We start from the raw sequence: 14,176 nt of genomic DNA, 5'->3' as shown, positions 1-14,176 counted from the left end.
TTGGCACCTACCTGGTCTGTATGGGGCAAGCCCCTGAGCAACTTGGGCCATAAAATGGCAAATCCAGGACTGACCTTATTCCTTCATGGGACTGTCAACTCCCTGATTAGTTCCTGTTGTAGTGTGTTTTAATTTTATCTTTAAAAAAAAAACAAAACCCATAAGACATTATTCAGGTAATATTTGTATAGATGTACCCACATATTTACCACTTTTTTTTTTTCTCTGAGTCTGCTGGTTAGGGAATGCCACTTTATTTTTATTGTCATCCTTTCTTGCATTTTGTAAATACAGGCAAGTGTGCTGAGTAATAATGGGGGCAGTCCAGAGTATGGCAGGAACTTCAAGAAAGGAGACTTGACTTAGTCTGGGGTCAGGGAAAGCCTCCTGGAAGAATGATATTAGGCTGAAACTTGAAAGGTGGGCTCACAGAGCTGGCAAAGTAAGAGTGCCCAGGTGGGTGAAGGCCTAGGAGCCTTCACAGTCCTGGGATCCCATGCAAGTGGTTGGGCATGATTGGGAAAAGGATGAGGAAGGCTGGATAGGCTGGCAGACATGGCCCAAATTGTGGAAAACTGTCTCAGCCATGAAGGGTCTCCAAATGGCCCCTTAGTTGGTTGAGTCTAAAATGGGCAGGAATTGATGTGAACCACACTCAGTCACAGACCCTGAGACTTCACAATACCTGGAAACATTGGTTCAATGATGATGCCTGACCATGGTTACTGGAAACCAGTGAACTCTGCTAGCACTCATTCCATCTTTACCAAAGAGAAGAGGAGGGAATATTAGAAACTTCTGCCCTCTATTTTTGCAGAGAAACTAGAGAGAAAGAGAAGAAGAGACTCAGTGATTAGGGAGGTTCAGTTTTTAGGAACCAACCCTTCAGGGGATCGGTTGGTAGTATCTCTCGCTTACTGTGTTCTCTCTCTGTTTTGCAGTGTATCATTATTTTGTGGATATTATAACATGGAACAAGAATATCAGAAGAGGGGACATTACCATCAAATTGAGAGACAAAGCTGGAAACACAACAGAATCCAAAATCAATCAGTAAGTTGAGATACAATTGTTCTCAGTGCGCTATTGCAGTGCGCTATTTCCCTTTTTGCTCAGAGAAATTAAATCAAAATCCACCTACTTTGTTATTTATAGATCTATGCTTTTCCTTGTTCTATAAAAGATATAAGGGGACCTATTGCTTAGTTGCTTCCCTGGCTCTTGATGTCCCAGGCTCTTTACAAACGGGATTGGTGCAAGGGTTTTCTTTCCTTCCCTCCTTCTCTTCTTCCTTTCTTTCCTTCCTCCCTTTTTCCTTCCTGTCCTCCCTAACCTCCCTTTCTCCTTCATTCCTCTCCTCCTTACTTCCTTTGATTAAACATGTAATACTAAAGTTATCCTTGTTTGCTATGAAGGATTTAAACAATAAAGGAATATGCTGATGTAATTATCTCACATTGTATACATAGATCAAAACATCACCTTTTATCCACTAAATCTATATAATTATGATTCTCATTATCAATAAAAAACAATAATTTTAAAAAAGGAATTTGCAATATAAAAGTACAAGTCCTTGCCAAATCTCACCAACAATCCCAGCCCCAAAGGCAAAAGACATCTCTACTCACACACATTTCTATTCTTTCATGAGCTCATAATACATATGTAAACATATATAATACATATATAACATATATATGTGTGTGTGTACTATGTTTCTGAAACTCAGGAAATGTTATTTGCTGCTGGGCATGGTGGCTCAGGTCTGTAATCCTAGCACTTTAGGAGGCCAAGGCAGGCAGATTACCTGAGGTCGGGAGTTCAAGACTAGCCTGGCCAACATGGTAAAACCCCCATCTCTACTAAAAATACAACAATTAGCATGTGTGGTGGCGGGCACCTGTAGTCCCAACTACTTGGGAGGCTGAGCCACGAGAATGGCTTGAACCCGGCGAGGCAGAGGTTGCAGTGAGCCAAGATCATGCCACTGCACTCCAGCCTGGGCAACAGAGCAAGACTCCATCTAAAAAGAAAAAGAAAAAGAAAAGAAAATCTAACAATGGGAAAATGGTTAATGTAAATATTCCCACTATACATTGAAGTCATTTATAAAACATAAACAAGGAAATGCTTATAATATGCTAAGTGAAAAATGTAGAATATCAAATTATATAAAGCATAAAATTAGCTTAACAATGTAAAAATCAATGAAAAGGAAACATGCCAAAATGTTACATTGCCCTTTGGGTGGTGGGAATTTGAGTGTTTTTTTCCAACTTCTCTTTTCTTTTTAACTTTCTGATGGATATATACATATATATGTTTAAAATTAATACTTTAGAAAATCTTTATTCTCAGGAAAAGGGGGGAGGAGGCTTTAAGCAAAGGAACTTGAAGCTCATTTTATTCAGGAAATGTTTTCTGGGACCTACTGTTTACCAAGCTCTTGGGCTGTCTCTTGGCCACATCCATAGAAGACTGGGTAGAATGTCATCTGAAAGTGGCAGTCACCCTATGGGTTCATTGTGTAGATAAAGAGAGAAAGTGGGTGTGGGGTGGGTGGTTTGTAGGTGGCTTTTTAAAATGCATTTTTGGATCATGATAATAACAACCTTTGTTTATTGAACTAAGCATGTTATACAAATTGGCTAATGCAATTATACCAAAACCCTATGAGGTACTATTACCATTCCCATTTCATCTATGAAGAAACTGAGGCTCAGAGAGACCAAGTAATTTGGCCAGTATCACACAGCTGATCAATGTGAATCAGGTGAAATTAGAAGCAGGTCTATCCAACCCCAGCACCTATAGTTTTAATCACTACATTAGATTCCTCCCATTAAGCTATATTGCTCCCCCTATCCCCACCATACTTGAAGTTTGGGAGTGCAGCAGTGTTTTTTTGTTTGTTTGTTTTTTGTTTTTTTGAGACAGAGTCTAACTCCGTCCCCCAGGATGGAGTGCAGTGGTGCGATCTCAGCTCACTGCAAGCTCCACCTCCTGGGTTCACGCCATTCTCCTGCCTCAGCCTCCCTAGTAGCTGGGACTACAGGCACCCACCACCACACCCGGCTAATTTTTTGTATTTTTAGTAGAGATGGGTTTCATTGTGTTAGCCAGGATGGTCTCGATCTCCTGACTTCATGATCTGCCCGCCCCGGCTTCCCAAAGTACTGGGATTACAGGCGTGAGCCACCACGCGGGGCTGGTTATTATTATTTTTTTTTTAGGGTTCCCTGCTGATCTGTTTCATAGCTAATGTCCCCCACATTCACAGTGGGGCAGCATTTTCAGGGAGATCACCGCTATGGGGCGCACCTTGAGGAATCTTCAGTGAGGAAGCAAGAGCAGAGATCTTACCTAGATTTAGAATTTTCTATTGTGGAGATTCTAAGAACTAGCAGGGAAGATTGTGCAATTATGTAATGAAATTTTCCCACCTAGCAAAACTTAAGTATTCTGTCAATAATTTGTTACATATTTGCTTTACATATGTCTTAGAATTTTTTTTTTTTCTTGAAACAGGGTTTCACTCTGTCACACAGGCTGGAGTGCAGTGGCGAGATCATGGCTTACCGTAGCTCAACTGCCTGGGCTCAAGCGATTCTCTGGGCTCAGCTTTCAGAGTAACTGGAACTAAGTGCACCACCATGCCTAGCTACTTTTTAATTTTTTTGTAGAGATGAGGTGTCACTATTGCCCAGGCTAGGCTTGAACTCCTGAGCTCAAGCTATCCTCCCGCCTCGGCCTCCCAAAGTGCAGGGATTACAGGCATGAGCCACCACACCCAGCCCAATTTTTAATTTTATATAGTGAATGTCTCCTAAGTAGGAATTCTTAAATTTGGAGTTTTGTATCTTGATTAAGATAAATACCTTAACATCTTTAACATATTCTTATTTTAGTCCTGTTTGTGAAAACGTCACTATCAATCAGAGAATATGTACAAAAAGGAAATAATCGTTATATTACATGGTGAGATTATGGGTACTTTTTTTTCAAGATGAACTTTATCATTTTTTAAATTATTTTTACAATTTAAGAAAAAGAAAATGATATTAGAGCATGTACCCTGAGTTGATCCAGTCTTACCAGACTATGGGAATAGATGAAGTCACAGTCAAGGTTATTATTGGTCTGGAGACTCTCCCTGGATTCATGTATTTGTATTTGCTTTTTAAAAAAATCATTTTAAAAGGCCAAGCCCAGTGACTTATTCCTGTAATCCCAGCACTTTGGGAGGCTGAGGCGGGGGGATAGCTTGAGCCCAGGAGTTTGAAACCAGCTTGGACAACATAGCAAGACTCTGTCTGTACAGAAAACAAACAAACAAACAAACAGCTGGGCTCGGTGGTATGTGCCTGTAGTCCCAGCTACTCAAGAGGCTCAGCCGAGGGGATCGCTTGAATCCAGGAGTTTGAAACTACAGTGAGCTAGGATTACACCACTGCACTCCAGCCTGAGTGACAGAGTGAGATCTTGTCTCAAAAAAGAAAATTAAAAATTGAGATGTAATTCACATAAAATTCGCCCCCTTTTTTTATTATTTTATTTTATTTTATTTTTGAGACAGAGTCTCACTTTGTCACCCAGACTGGAGTGCAGTGGCGCGATCTCTGCTCACTGCAATCTCTACCCTTGCAGGTTCAAGTGATTCTCCTGCTTCAGCCTCCCGAGTAGCTAGGATTACAGGCACCTGCCACCATGCCCAGATAATTTTTGTATTTTTAGTAGAGACGGGGTTTCACCATGTTGGCCAGGCTGGTCTCTAATTCCTGACCTCAGGTGATCCGCCTGCCTCAGCCTCCCAAAGTGCTGGGATTACAAGCGTGAGCCACTTCGCCAGCCACATTCACATTTTAAAACATACAATTTGGCTGGGTGCAGTGGCTCATGCTGGTATCCCAGCAGTTTGGGATGCTAAGGCATGGGGAATCACTTGAACTCAGGAGTTTGAGACTAGCCTGAGCAACATGGTGAAACCCATCTCTACAAAAAATACAAAAATTAGCTGGGTGTAATGACTTGTGCCTGTAGTCCCAGCTACTCAAAAGGCTGGGAGGTGGTAGGATAGCTTGAGGAGGCAGAGGTTGCAGTGAGAGCCAAGATTGTGCCGTTGCACTCCAGCCTGGTCAACAGAGCCAGACCCTGTCTCAAAAAAAAAAAAAAAAAATTTTAAAAAACATTTTAAAATAAAGTATACAATTTAGTAAATTTTAGTATAGTCACAAAATGTACAACAATCACTATCATTTAATTCCAAACCATTTTCATCATCTCAAAAAGAAACGCTATATCCTTTAGTAGTAATTCTACATGTCTACTCCCTACCCTCTGGCAACCACTAAACTTTCTCTGAATTTGCCTATTCTGGACATATCCTATAAAGATAATCATACGATATGTGGCCTTTTGTGCCTGGCTTTGTTTTGGTTAATTTAATGTTTTCTTTTTTTTTTTTTTTTGAGACGGAGTCTTGCTCTGTCGCCCAGGCTGGAGTGCAGTGGCCGGATCTCAGCTCACTGCAAGCTCCGCCTCCCGGGTTTATGCCATTCTCCTGCCTCAGCCACCGGAGTAGCTGGGACTACAGGCGCCCGCCACCTCGCCCGGCTAGTTTTTTGTATTTTTAGTAGAGACGGGGTTTCACCGTGTTAGTCAGGATGGTCTCGATCTCCTGACCTCGTGATCCGCCCGTCTCGGCCTCCCAAAGTGCTGGGATTACAGGCTGGAGCCACCGCGCCCGGCCAGTTTTCTTTTTTTTTTTTTTTGAGACAGAGTTTTGCTCTTATTGCCCAAGCTGGAGTGCAATGGCACGATCTCCGCTCACCGAAACCTCCGTCCCCCTGGGTTCAAGCGATTCTCTTGCCTCAGCCTCACGAGTAGCTGGGATTACAGGCATGCTCCACCACACCCGGATATATGCATATATATATATTTATTTATTTATTTATTTTTGAGACGCAGTCTCGCTCGTCGCCCAGGCTGAAGTGCAGCGGCACGATCTCTGCTCACTGCAATCTCTGCCTCCTGGGTTCAAGCAATTCTCCTGCCTCAACCTCCTGAGTAGCTAGGATTACAGGTGCCCACACCACGCCCAGCTAATTTTTGTACTTTTAGTAGAGACGGAGTTTTACCATGTTGGCCAGGATGGTCTCGAACTCCTGACCTCAGGTGATCCGCCCACCTCGGCCTCCCAAAGTGCTGGGATTACAGGCGTGAGCCACCGCGCTGGGCTTAATTTTATATTTTTAGTAGAGATGGGGTTTCTTCATGTTGGTCAGGCTGGTCTCGAACTCCCAACTTCAGGTGATCCGCCCGCCTCAGCCTCCCAAAGTGCTGGGATTACAGGTATGAGCCACCTCGCTCAGTCAGTTTAATGTTTTCAAGATTCATCCAAGTTGCAGCATGTAGCAATACCTTGTTCCTTTTTGTGGCCAGTGTTCCAATGTATTTATATGCCACATTTCATTCATCAGTTCATGGGCGTTTGGATTGTTTCCACTTTTTGGCAATTATGAATAATGCTGCTATGAACATTTGGATAAAAGTTTTTATGTGACCATGTTTTCGTTTCTCTTGGGTATATACCAGGAACGGAATTACTGGGTCATATGGTAATTCTATGTTGAACATTTTTAGGAACTGCCAAACTATTTTTGGCAGTTGTACTGTTTAACATTCCCACCAGCAATGTATGAGGGTTCCAATTTCTCCACATCCTTGCCAACACTTGTTATTGTCTGTCTTTGAAAGAAAATTCTTTTTGGCCAGGCATGGTGGTTTACACCTGTAATCTCAGCACTTTGTGAGGCCGAGGTGGGTGGATCACCTGAGGTCAGGAGTTGGAAACCAGCCTGGCTAACATGGTGAAATCCTGTTTCTACTAAAATTACAAAAAATTGGCTGGGTACAGTGGCTCACGCCTGTAATCCCAGCACTCTGGGAGGCCGAAGCGGAGCAGATCACGAGGTCAGGAGATCGAGACCATCCTGGCTAACATGGTGAAACCCCGTCTCTACTAAAAATACAAAAAATTAGCCAGGTGTGGTGGTGGGTGCCTGTAGTCCCAGGTACTCGGGAGGCTGAGGCAGGAGAATTGCTTGAACCCAGGAGGCAGAGGTTGCAGTGAGTCGAGATCATGTCGCTACACTCCAGCCTGGGTGACAGAGCGACACTCCATCTCCAAAAAAAAAAAAAAAAAATCAGCCGGGTGAGGTGGCACACACCTGTAATCCCAGCTACTCAGGAGGCTGAGGCAGGAGAATTGCTTGAACCCAGGAAGCGGAGGTTGCAGTGAGCTGAGATTGCGCCATTGCACTCCAGCCTGGGCAACAAGAGCAAAACTCCATCTCAAAAAAAAAAAAAAATTCTTTTTTATTGTGGTAAAAATAAATAACATAAAAATTACCATCTTAATAATTTTTTTGGCGTACAGTTTAGTAGTGTTAAGTATATTCACATTGTTGTGAAGTAGATTTCCAGAACTTTTTCATCTTGTGAAACCAAAACTCTATACCCATTAAACAACTTCCCTTCCCCCACCCCAAAGTAAACACTATTCTACTTCCTCTTTATATGAATTTGACTATGTTAAGTATCTTATCTTATATAAGTGGAATCCTACAGCATTTGTCTTTTTGTGACTGGCTTATTTCACTTAGCATAATGTCTTCTATGTTCATCCATGTTGCAGCACGTGACAGGATTTCCTTCATTTTTTTTTTCTTGGAAACTCACTGATTGATTGATTTGATTTATTTTTTTGAGACGGAGTCTCACTCTGTTGCCCAGGCTGGAGTGCAGTGGTGCAATCTCGGCTCACTGCAACCTCTTTCTCTCAGGTTCAAGCGATTCTCCTGTCTCAGCCTCCCGAGTAGCTGGGACTACAGGCGCATGCCACCATGCCCAGCTAATTTTTTTGTATTTTTAGTAGAGACGGGGTTTCACCATGCTGGCCAGGCTGGTCTCAAACTCCTAACTTCCTCATCTGCCTGCCTTGGCCTCCCGAAGTGTTGGGATTACAAGCGTGAGCCACCACGCTTGGCTGATTTCCTTCTTTTTTAAGGCTGAATAATATTTCATTGTATGCATATACCACACTTATTTATTCTTCCATCAGTGAACACTTGGGTTGCCTCCTCCTCTTGCCTATTGTGACTAGTGCTGCTATGAACATGGGTGTGCAAATGTCTCTTTGAGACTCTGCTTTCAATTTTTTTGGACATATCCAGAAGTGGAATTTCTGGATCATATTGCAGTTCTATTTTTAATTTTTTGAGACACCACTATACTGTTTTCCTTAATGGTTGCACAATTTTCCAGTCCCACTGACAGTGCACACAGGTTCCAGTTTCTCCACATCCTCACCAACATTTGTTATGTTCTATTATTTTGATATTAGCCATCTGAATGGGTGTGAGATGATTCTGTGTCTTTTGAACATTTACATCACTTTTTTGTTTTTTTTTTTAATTTTGAGACGGAGTCTTGCTTTGTCGCCAGGCTGGAGTATAATGGCGTGATCTCAGCTCACTGCAAACTCCACCTCCCAGGTTTAAGCAAATCTCCTGCCTCAGCCTCCTGAGTAGCTGGGACTACAAGTGCGAGCCACCACGCCCAGTTAATTTTTATATTTTTAGTAGAGACGGGTTTTCACCATGTTAGCCAGGATGGTCTCGATCTCTTGACCTCGTGATCTGCCTGCCTCAGCCTCCCAAAGTGTGGGGATTGTAGGCATGAGCCACCACGCCCGGCTTCCATCACTCTTTGAAACACTTCCTAACTTTCTGGCACACGGGTTTCCAGGATCACTTTGCACATTTCCTGCCCCAGCTGTGGAGTCAATCATTTCTCCAGGGAGCCCTAGTTTCTTTCAGTAGAGATGGTATCAAGAAAACAAAATCTGGGCGCCTTTCAGATTAGTTTTATTTGTGGCACTTTTGTAGTCCTTGGGACTTAGACATGATCCCAGTGGGGTGACAGATACCTCGTCACAATCACCCCATTCCCAAAGTAAGAATTAATGTTGGCTAGGCTCAGTGGCTCATGCTTGTAATTCCAGCACCTTGGGAGGCTGAGGCAGGCGGATTACCTGAGGTCGGGAGTTCAAGACCAGCCTGTCCAATATGAAGAAACCCTGTCTCCGCTAAAAATACAAAAATTAGCCAGGAGAGGTGGCGGGTGCCTGTAATCCCAGCTACTCAGGAGGGTGAGGCAGGAAAATCACTTGAACCCATGAGGCAGAGGTTGCAGTGAACTGAGATCACACCACTGCACTCCAGCCTGGGCAACAGAGCAAGACTCCATCTCAAAAACAAACAAACAAACAAACAAAAAAACACAAAGTATTAATGTCTAGAGCAAGCCTTCTGTTCCTGAAGCCAGGGGCTCCATGGTTCTTCCACCTCCCTAGAAAGACATTGACTGAGCTGAACCTCTCCAGCGATATACCTTAACTTCAATTTGGTTTCCCACCTACAGAAAACATCTCTATACACTTGGAAAAAAGTATAGGACTCTGGATTTGCCTCTTTTAAGGTTCATCTTGAGAGGGAGAACTAAAAAAAAATGCATGTTTAGGCACAATTCAATTAACATCTAGTTTGGCTAAAGAGGTACTTAGGCATCTAGGGATGCAGTTTAATGGAAAGATCCTAACTTTGAACTTAGTCAGAACTGGGCTGGAATCTCTTCACTGCTGCATATAAGGCCTGTGACCTGGGGAGCTCGATCTCTGTAAGCAACTGTTTCTGTCTATTAAATGAGGAGAATAATGCCCCCCTTGCAGAATGTTTCAGGGGGTCAGAGAGATGAGTTAAGAGACAAGGACATCACCTGGTGTGTAGGAGGCAGTCATTAGCATCATATTTCTCTGATGTCATTTCGGGTCACTTACATAGCCCTTTGGAGTCAGCAGACTTTGCCCATCAAAGCTGACTAGTTCTTGGGAGGTTACTATACTCCAGCCTGGGCAATAGAGTCAACCCTGTCTCAGAAACAAACAAACAAACAAACAACACATCAGCTAGTGCAGGCTATGGGGTGAAGTAGTTACCAGCTTACCAGTGACTTGTAGGCTTCAAAACTGCTTTCTTTCATTAGTAGTCTTTATCCATTTTTCAATATTATTTCTTCCTTCCAGTGAACCCACCACATTTCAGAAATATCACCAAGTGAGTCTACTTGCAAGATTTAATCAAGATCTAGATAAAGTGGCTGCAGTTTCCTTGATGTTCTCTACAGGATCTATAATAGGCCCAAGGTACAAGCTCAGGATTCTCCGAATGAAGTTAAGGTCCCTTGCCCATCCGGAGAGGTGAGCTGAGGGTAGACAAAATGCTGTTTTCCAGGGATATTGCTGGATCCTGTCCAATCTGCTTGGTCTGATGTTTTAATAAGACTCTATTATTCACAATGAGGGACATGATGGGTTTTCTAAAACTAGTTTTTATTATAAACAAGTAGCCCAGGCCAAGTGTAGTGGCTCAGGCCTATAATCTCAGCACTTTGGGAGGCCAAGGTGGGAGGATTGCTTCAGCTCAGGAGTTCTAGCCAGCCAGGGCAACATATGGAGACCCCATCTCTACAAAAAAAGAAGAAGAAGAAGAAAAAAAAAAAGCCAGAAAGCAAATAGCCCAGCCCAGCTGGATTTGGTGGTGCATGCCTGTAATCCCACTACTCAGGAGGCTGAGGCGAGGGGACCACTTGAGCCCAGGAGTTGGAGTCCAGCCTGGGCAACATAGCAAGATCCTATCTCAAAATAAAAACAAAAAATTAAATAAAAAAATTTAAAAATAAAAACAGGTAGCCCAGTAATCCAAGAAAATTATACTGCATGTACTTAAAGATAGATGGCCTAGTAATCCAAGGAAATACTGTTGTTATATGCTGAGAATTATACAATTCTTCCCTAACTACCACACTACTTGTAAGCTGGTAATTTGTTGTAGAAAAGAAAGCTTTGTATAATTTGGCAAGCTGATAAAACAGAGCCTAGTACAAAAAAAGGTACAGAAAATTGGAACATATTATTCCCTTGACCACAGGCATGTCCACCATGCCCAGATAAGTTTTGTATTTGTGATTTTGTATTTTTAGTAGAAAAAAAATTTTTGTATTTTTAGTTTTGCCATGTTGGCCAGGCTGGTCTTCAACTCCTGGCCTCAAGTATCCGCCCGCCTCAGTCTCCTAAAGTGCTGGGATTACAGGCATGAGCCACCGCACCCTTGACAGTATGAAAGTATTATATTGAATTTCTTAAATTTGATAATGGCACTGAAAATGTCCTTGTTTAGGAAATATACAATGAAGTATTAAGGAGTAAACAATCTATTCTCAATTGCTCCAGAAAAAATAAGCAACAATGTATGTGTGGGGAGAGACAGACAGACAAACAGAGAAAGAAGGGGAGAAGGAGAGAAAGAATTATTGTTATTTTTAAAGTACGGAGCTGTGTTGACATGTATGTTTTGTGACAAATGCCCCTCTACCATATAGTCCTAGCATCTAACCTGTGGACAGAGAGGGAGACAGGAAATGATGTGAGCAGTTAGTACTTTATGAATTCCTTTTTCTTGAAAGTTTAGGGACTGAGCATGGTGGCTCATGCCTGTAATCCCAGCACCTTGGGAGGCCAAAGTGGGTGGATCACCTGAGGTCAGGAGTTCGAGACCAGCCTGGCCAACATGGTGAAACCCCGTCTCTACCAAAAATATAAAAAATTAGCTAGGCAGTGGCGGCGTGTGCCTGTAATCCCAGCTACTTGGGAGGCTGAGGCAGGAGAATTGCTTGTACCTGGGAGGCAGAGGTTGCAGTGAGCCGAGATCGTACCACTGCACTCCAGCCTGGGCGACAGAGACCCTCTCTCTCTCAAAAAAACAAAAAAACAAAAAAAGAAAGTTTAGGGTACCCTAAAACATTTAATAATACAAATTTCTCCTAAGAGGATAGTCATTACATCCTAAAACTCTTTTTTTTTTTTTTTTTTTTTTTTTGAGACGGAGTCTCGCTCTGTTGCTGGAGTGCAGTGGCCGGATCTCGGCTCACTGCAAGCTCCGCCTCCCGGGTTCACGCCATTCTCCTGCCTCAGCCTCCCGAGTAGCTGGGACTACAGGCACCCGCCACCTCGCCCGGCTAGTTTTTTTGTATTTTTTAGTAGAGACGGGGTTTCACCGTGTTAGCCAGGATGGTCTTGATCTCCTGACTTTGTGATCTGCCCATCTCGGCCTCCCAAAGTGCTGGGATTACAGGCTTGAGCCACTGCGCCTGGCCCATCCTAAAACTTAATACTTTTTTCCCCTGAATATCAGACAATATATGTTTATTTTATAAAATCTAGAAAGTACAGAAATTGATAGGAAGCAGAAAAATATCACCCATATTGTCATTATTCAGGGGCAACCACTGCTCATATTTATTGTTATTTCTATATAATCTTCCTTCTTTTATTGTTTTTAAAGCTAAAGTTATATGGTAAATACAATTTTACATCTTTCTTTCTTTTTGGGGGGGTTGGGGTGACAGAGTCTCACTCTGTCACCCAGGCCCCAGGCTGGAGTATAGTAGTAGCACAATCTTGGCTCATTGCAACCTCTGCCTCCTTGGTTCGAGCAATTCTCCTGCCTCAGCCTCCGAAGTAGCTGGGAGGCACACGCCACCATGCCCAGCTAATTCTTTGCATTTTTAGTAGAGACAGGGTTTCACCATGTTGGTCAGGCTGGTCTCCAACTCCTGGCCTCAGGTGATCTGCCAGCCTCAGCCTCCTAATGTGCTGGGATTATAAGCGTGAACCACCGTGCCTGGCCATATATCTTGCTTTCTCCTTGGTGTTTTACTTACCATAAGCATTTTCTTTTTTTTTTTTTTTTTTCTGAGACAGAGTCTCGTTCTCTCGCCCAGGCTAGAGTGCAATGGCACGATCTCAGCTCACTGTAACCTCCATCTCCTGGACTCAAGGACTGCCTCAGCCTCCTGAGCAGCTGGAACCACAGGCACGCGCCACCACGCCCAGCTAATTTTTGTATTTTTAGTAGAGACGGGGTTTAGCCATGTTGGCCAGGCTGGTCTTGAACTCCTAGCCTCAGGTATCCACCCGCCTTGGCCTATTAAAGTGCTGGGATTACAGGTGTGAGTCACCGCGCCCGGCCACCGTAAGCATTTTCTATAGTAAAAAGAATTGCTAAATAATTTTGTATCTTAAGGATATAATATTATTTACTAGACTATTGCATTTTTGTAAATTCATGGACAAGGATATTTTGTCTTATTTTCCCAGGCCCCAGCTGTGTCGGTATGATCTTGTCCTGATGGAAAACGTCGAAACAGTCTTCCAACCTATTCTTTGCCCAAAGTTGCAGATGTAACTGTTGCCAGGACACATGGGTATCAATAATAGAAAGAAAGCTACAACCACAGGCTGTTTGAAAGCTTCACCTCACCTTTTCTGCAAGGCACAAAAAGTATGAAAAAACCAAGGCTTTTTTCAGTAGCGTCTTATGGATGTCACATTGTACAACATCAAACAACCTTGTGACTATAAAACGATCCTGGGAAGGGAGCCCCTAACTAGGGCAAGTCAGAAATAGCCAGGCTCGTGGCAGCCCAGGGCTGTGTCTGCTGCGTCCTGGTGCCTCGTTTGTTCCGACCTGTCAATTCTGCTGCCTGTCACGTGGGTGGTTCTGCCCATCGCGGCTGCAGGTCAAGCATCTTCAAGGGAAGGACGGACTGGAGGCCTCACTGTGGACTCAACTCTGCATTCTCTGTGCCACCTTCCTCCAGTTCCCACTCGTAGAAGGGAACAAAACTGACGTCTACCTCATGGGGCTGCTGTGTGGGTTTGGGAGGCAAGTCTATGAAGGGTTTTTTGAAATCCCATAGGTGCCACATCTATGAGATGTTTGATAAATGTGAATATGCTTTTATTTCTTTTCTTTTCTTTTTTTTTTTTGAGACGGAGTCTCGCTCTGTCACCCAGGCTGGAGTGCAGTGGCCGGATCTCAGCTCACTGCAAGCTCTGCCTCCCGGGTTTATGCCATTCTCCTGCCTCAGCCTCCGGAGCAGCTGGGAGTACAGGCGCCTGCCACCTCGCCCAGCTAGTTTTTTTTTTTTTGTATTTTTTAGTAGAGACGAGGTTTCACCGTATTAGCCAGGATGGTCTCGATCTCCTGACCTC

The 14,176-nt window shown here is 43.4% G+C and overlaps 1 protein-coding gene across 2 annotated transcripts in view; it reads left to right on the top strand.

Moving 5' to 3' along the window:
* The window catches only part of LIPH (lipase H), a 57,209-nt gene extending 43,284 nt beyond the window's left edge, over window positions 1–13,925 (top strand). For both annotated transcript variants that reach the window (XM_033211946.1, XM_033211945.1), the window contains 3 exons: window positions 942–1,053; window positions 10,148–10,321; window positions 13,280–13,925. In XM_033211946.1, coding sequence (XP_033067837.1) covers window positions 942–1,053; window positions 10,148–10,321; window positions 13,280–13,367 — 374 coding nt within the window. In that variant the 3' untranslated portion in view covers window positions 13,368–13,925. The remainder of the gene's footprint in view (window positions 1–941; window positions 1,054–10,147; window positions 10,322–13,279) is intronic.
* Window positions 13,926–14,176: the final 251 nt, after the last annotated feature.

The sequence above is a fragment of the Trachypithecus francoisi genome, unplaced genomic scaffold (genome assembly GCF_009764315.1).
Source record: "Trachypithecus francoisi isolate TF-2019V2 unplaced genomic scaffold, Tfra_2.0 Lachesis_group0, whole genome shotgun sequence".
Lineage (NCBI taxonomy): Eukaryota > Metazoa > Chordata > Mammalia > Primates > Cercopithecidae > Trachypithecus > Trachypithecus francoisi.
The sequence above is the reverse complement of the archived record's forward strand: the minus strand, read 5'-3'. Positions and strand labels throughout refer to the sequence as shown.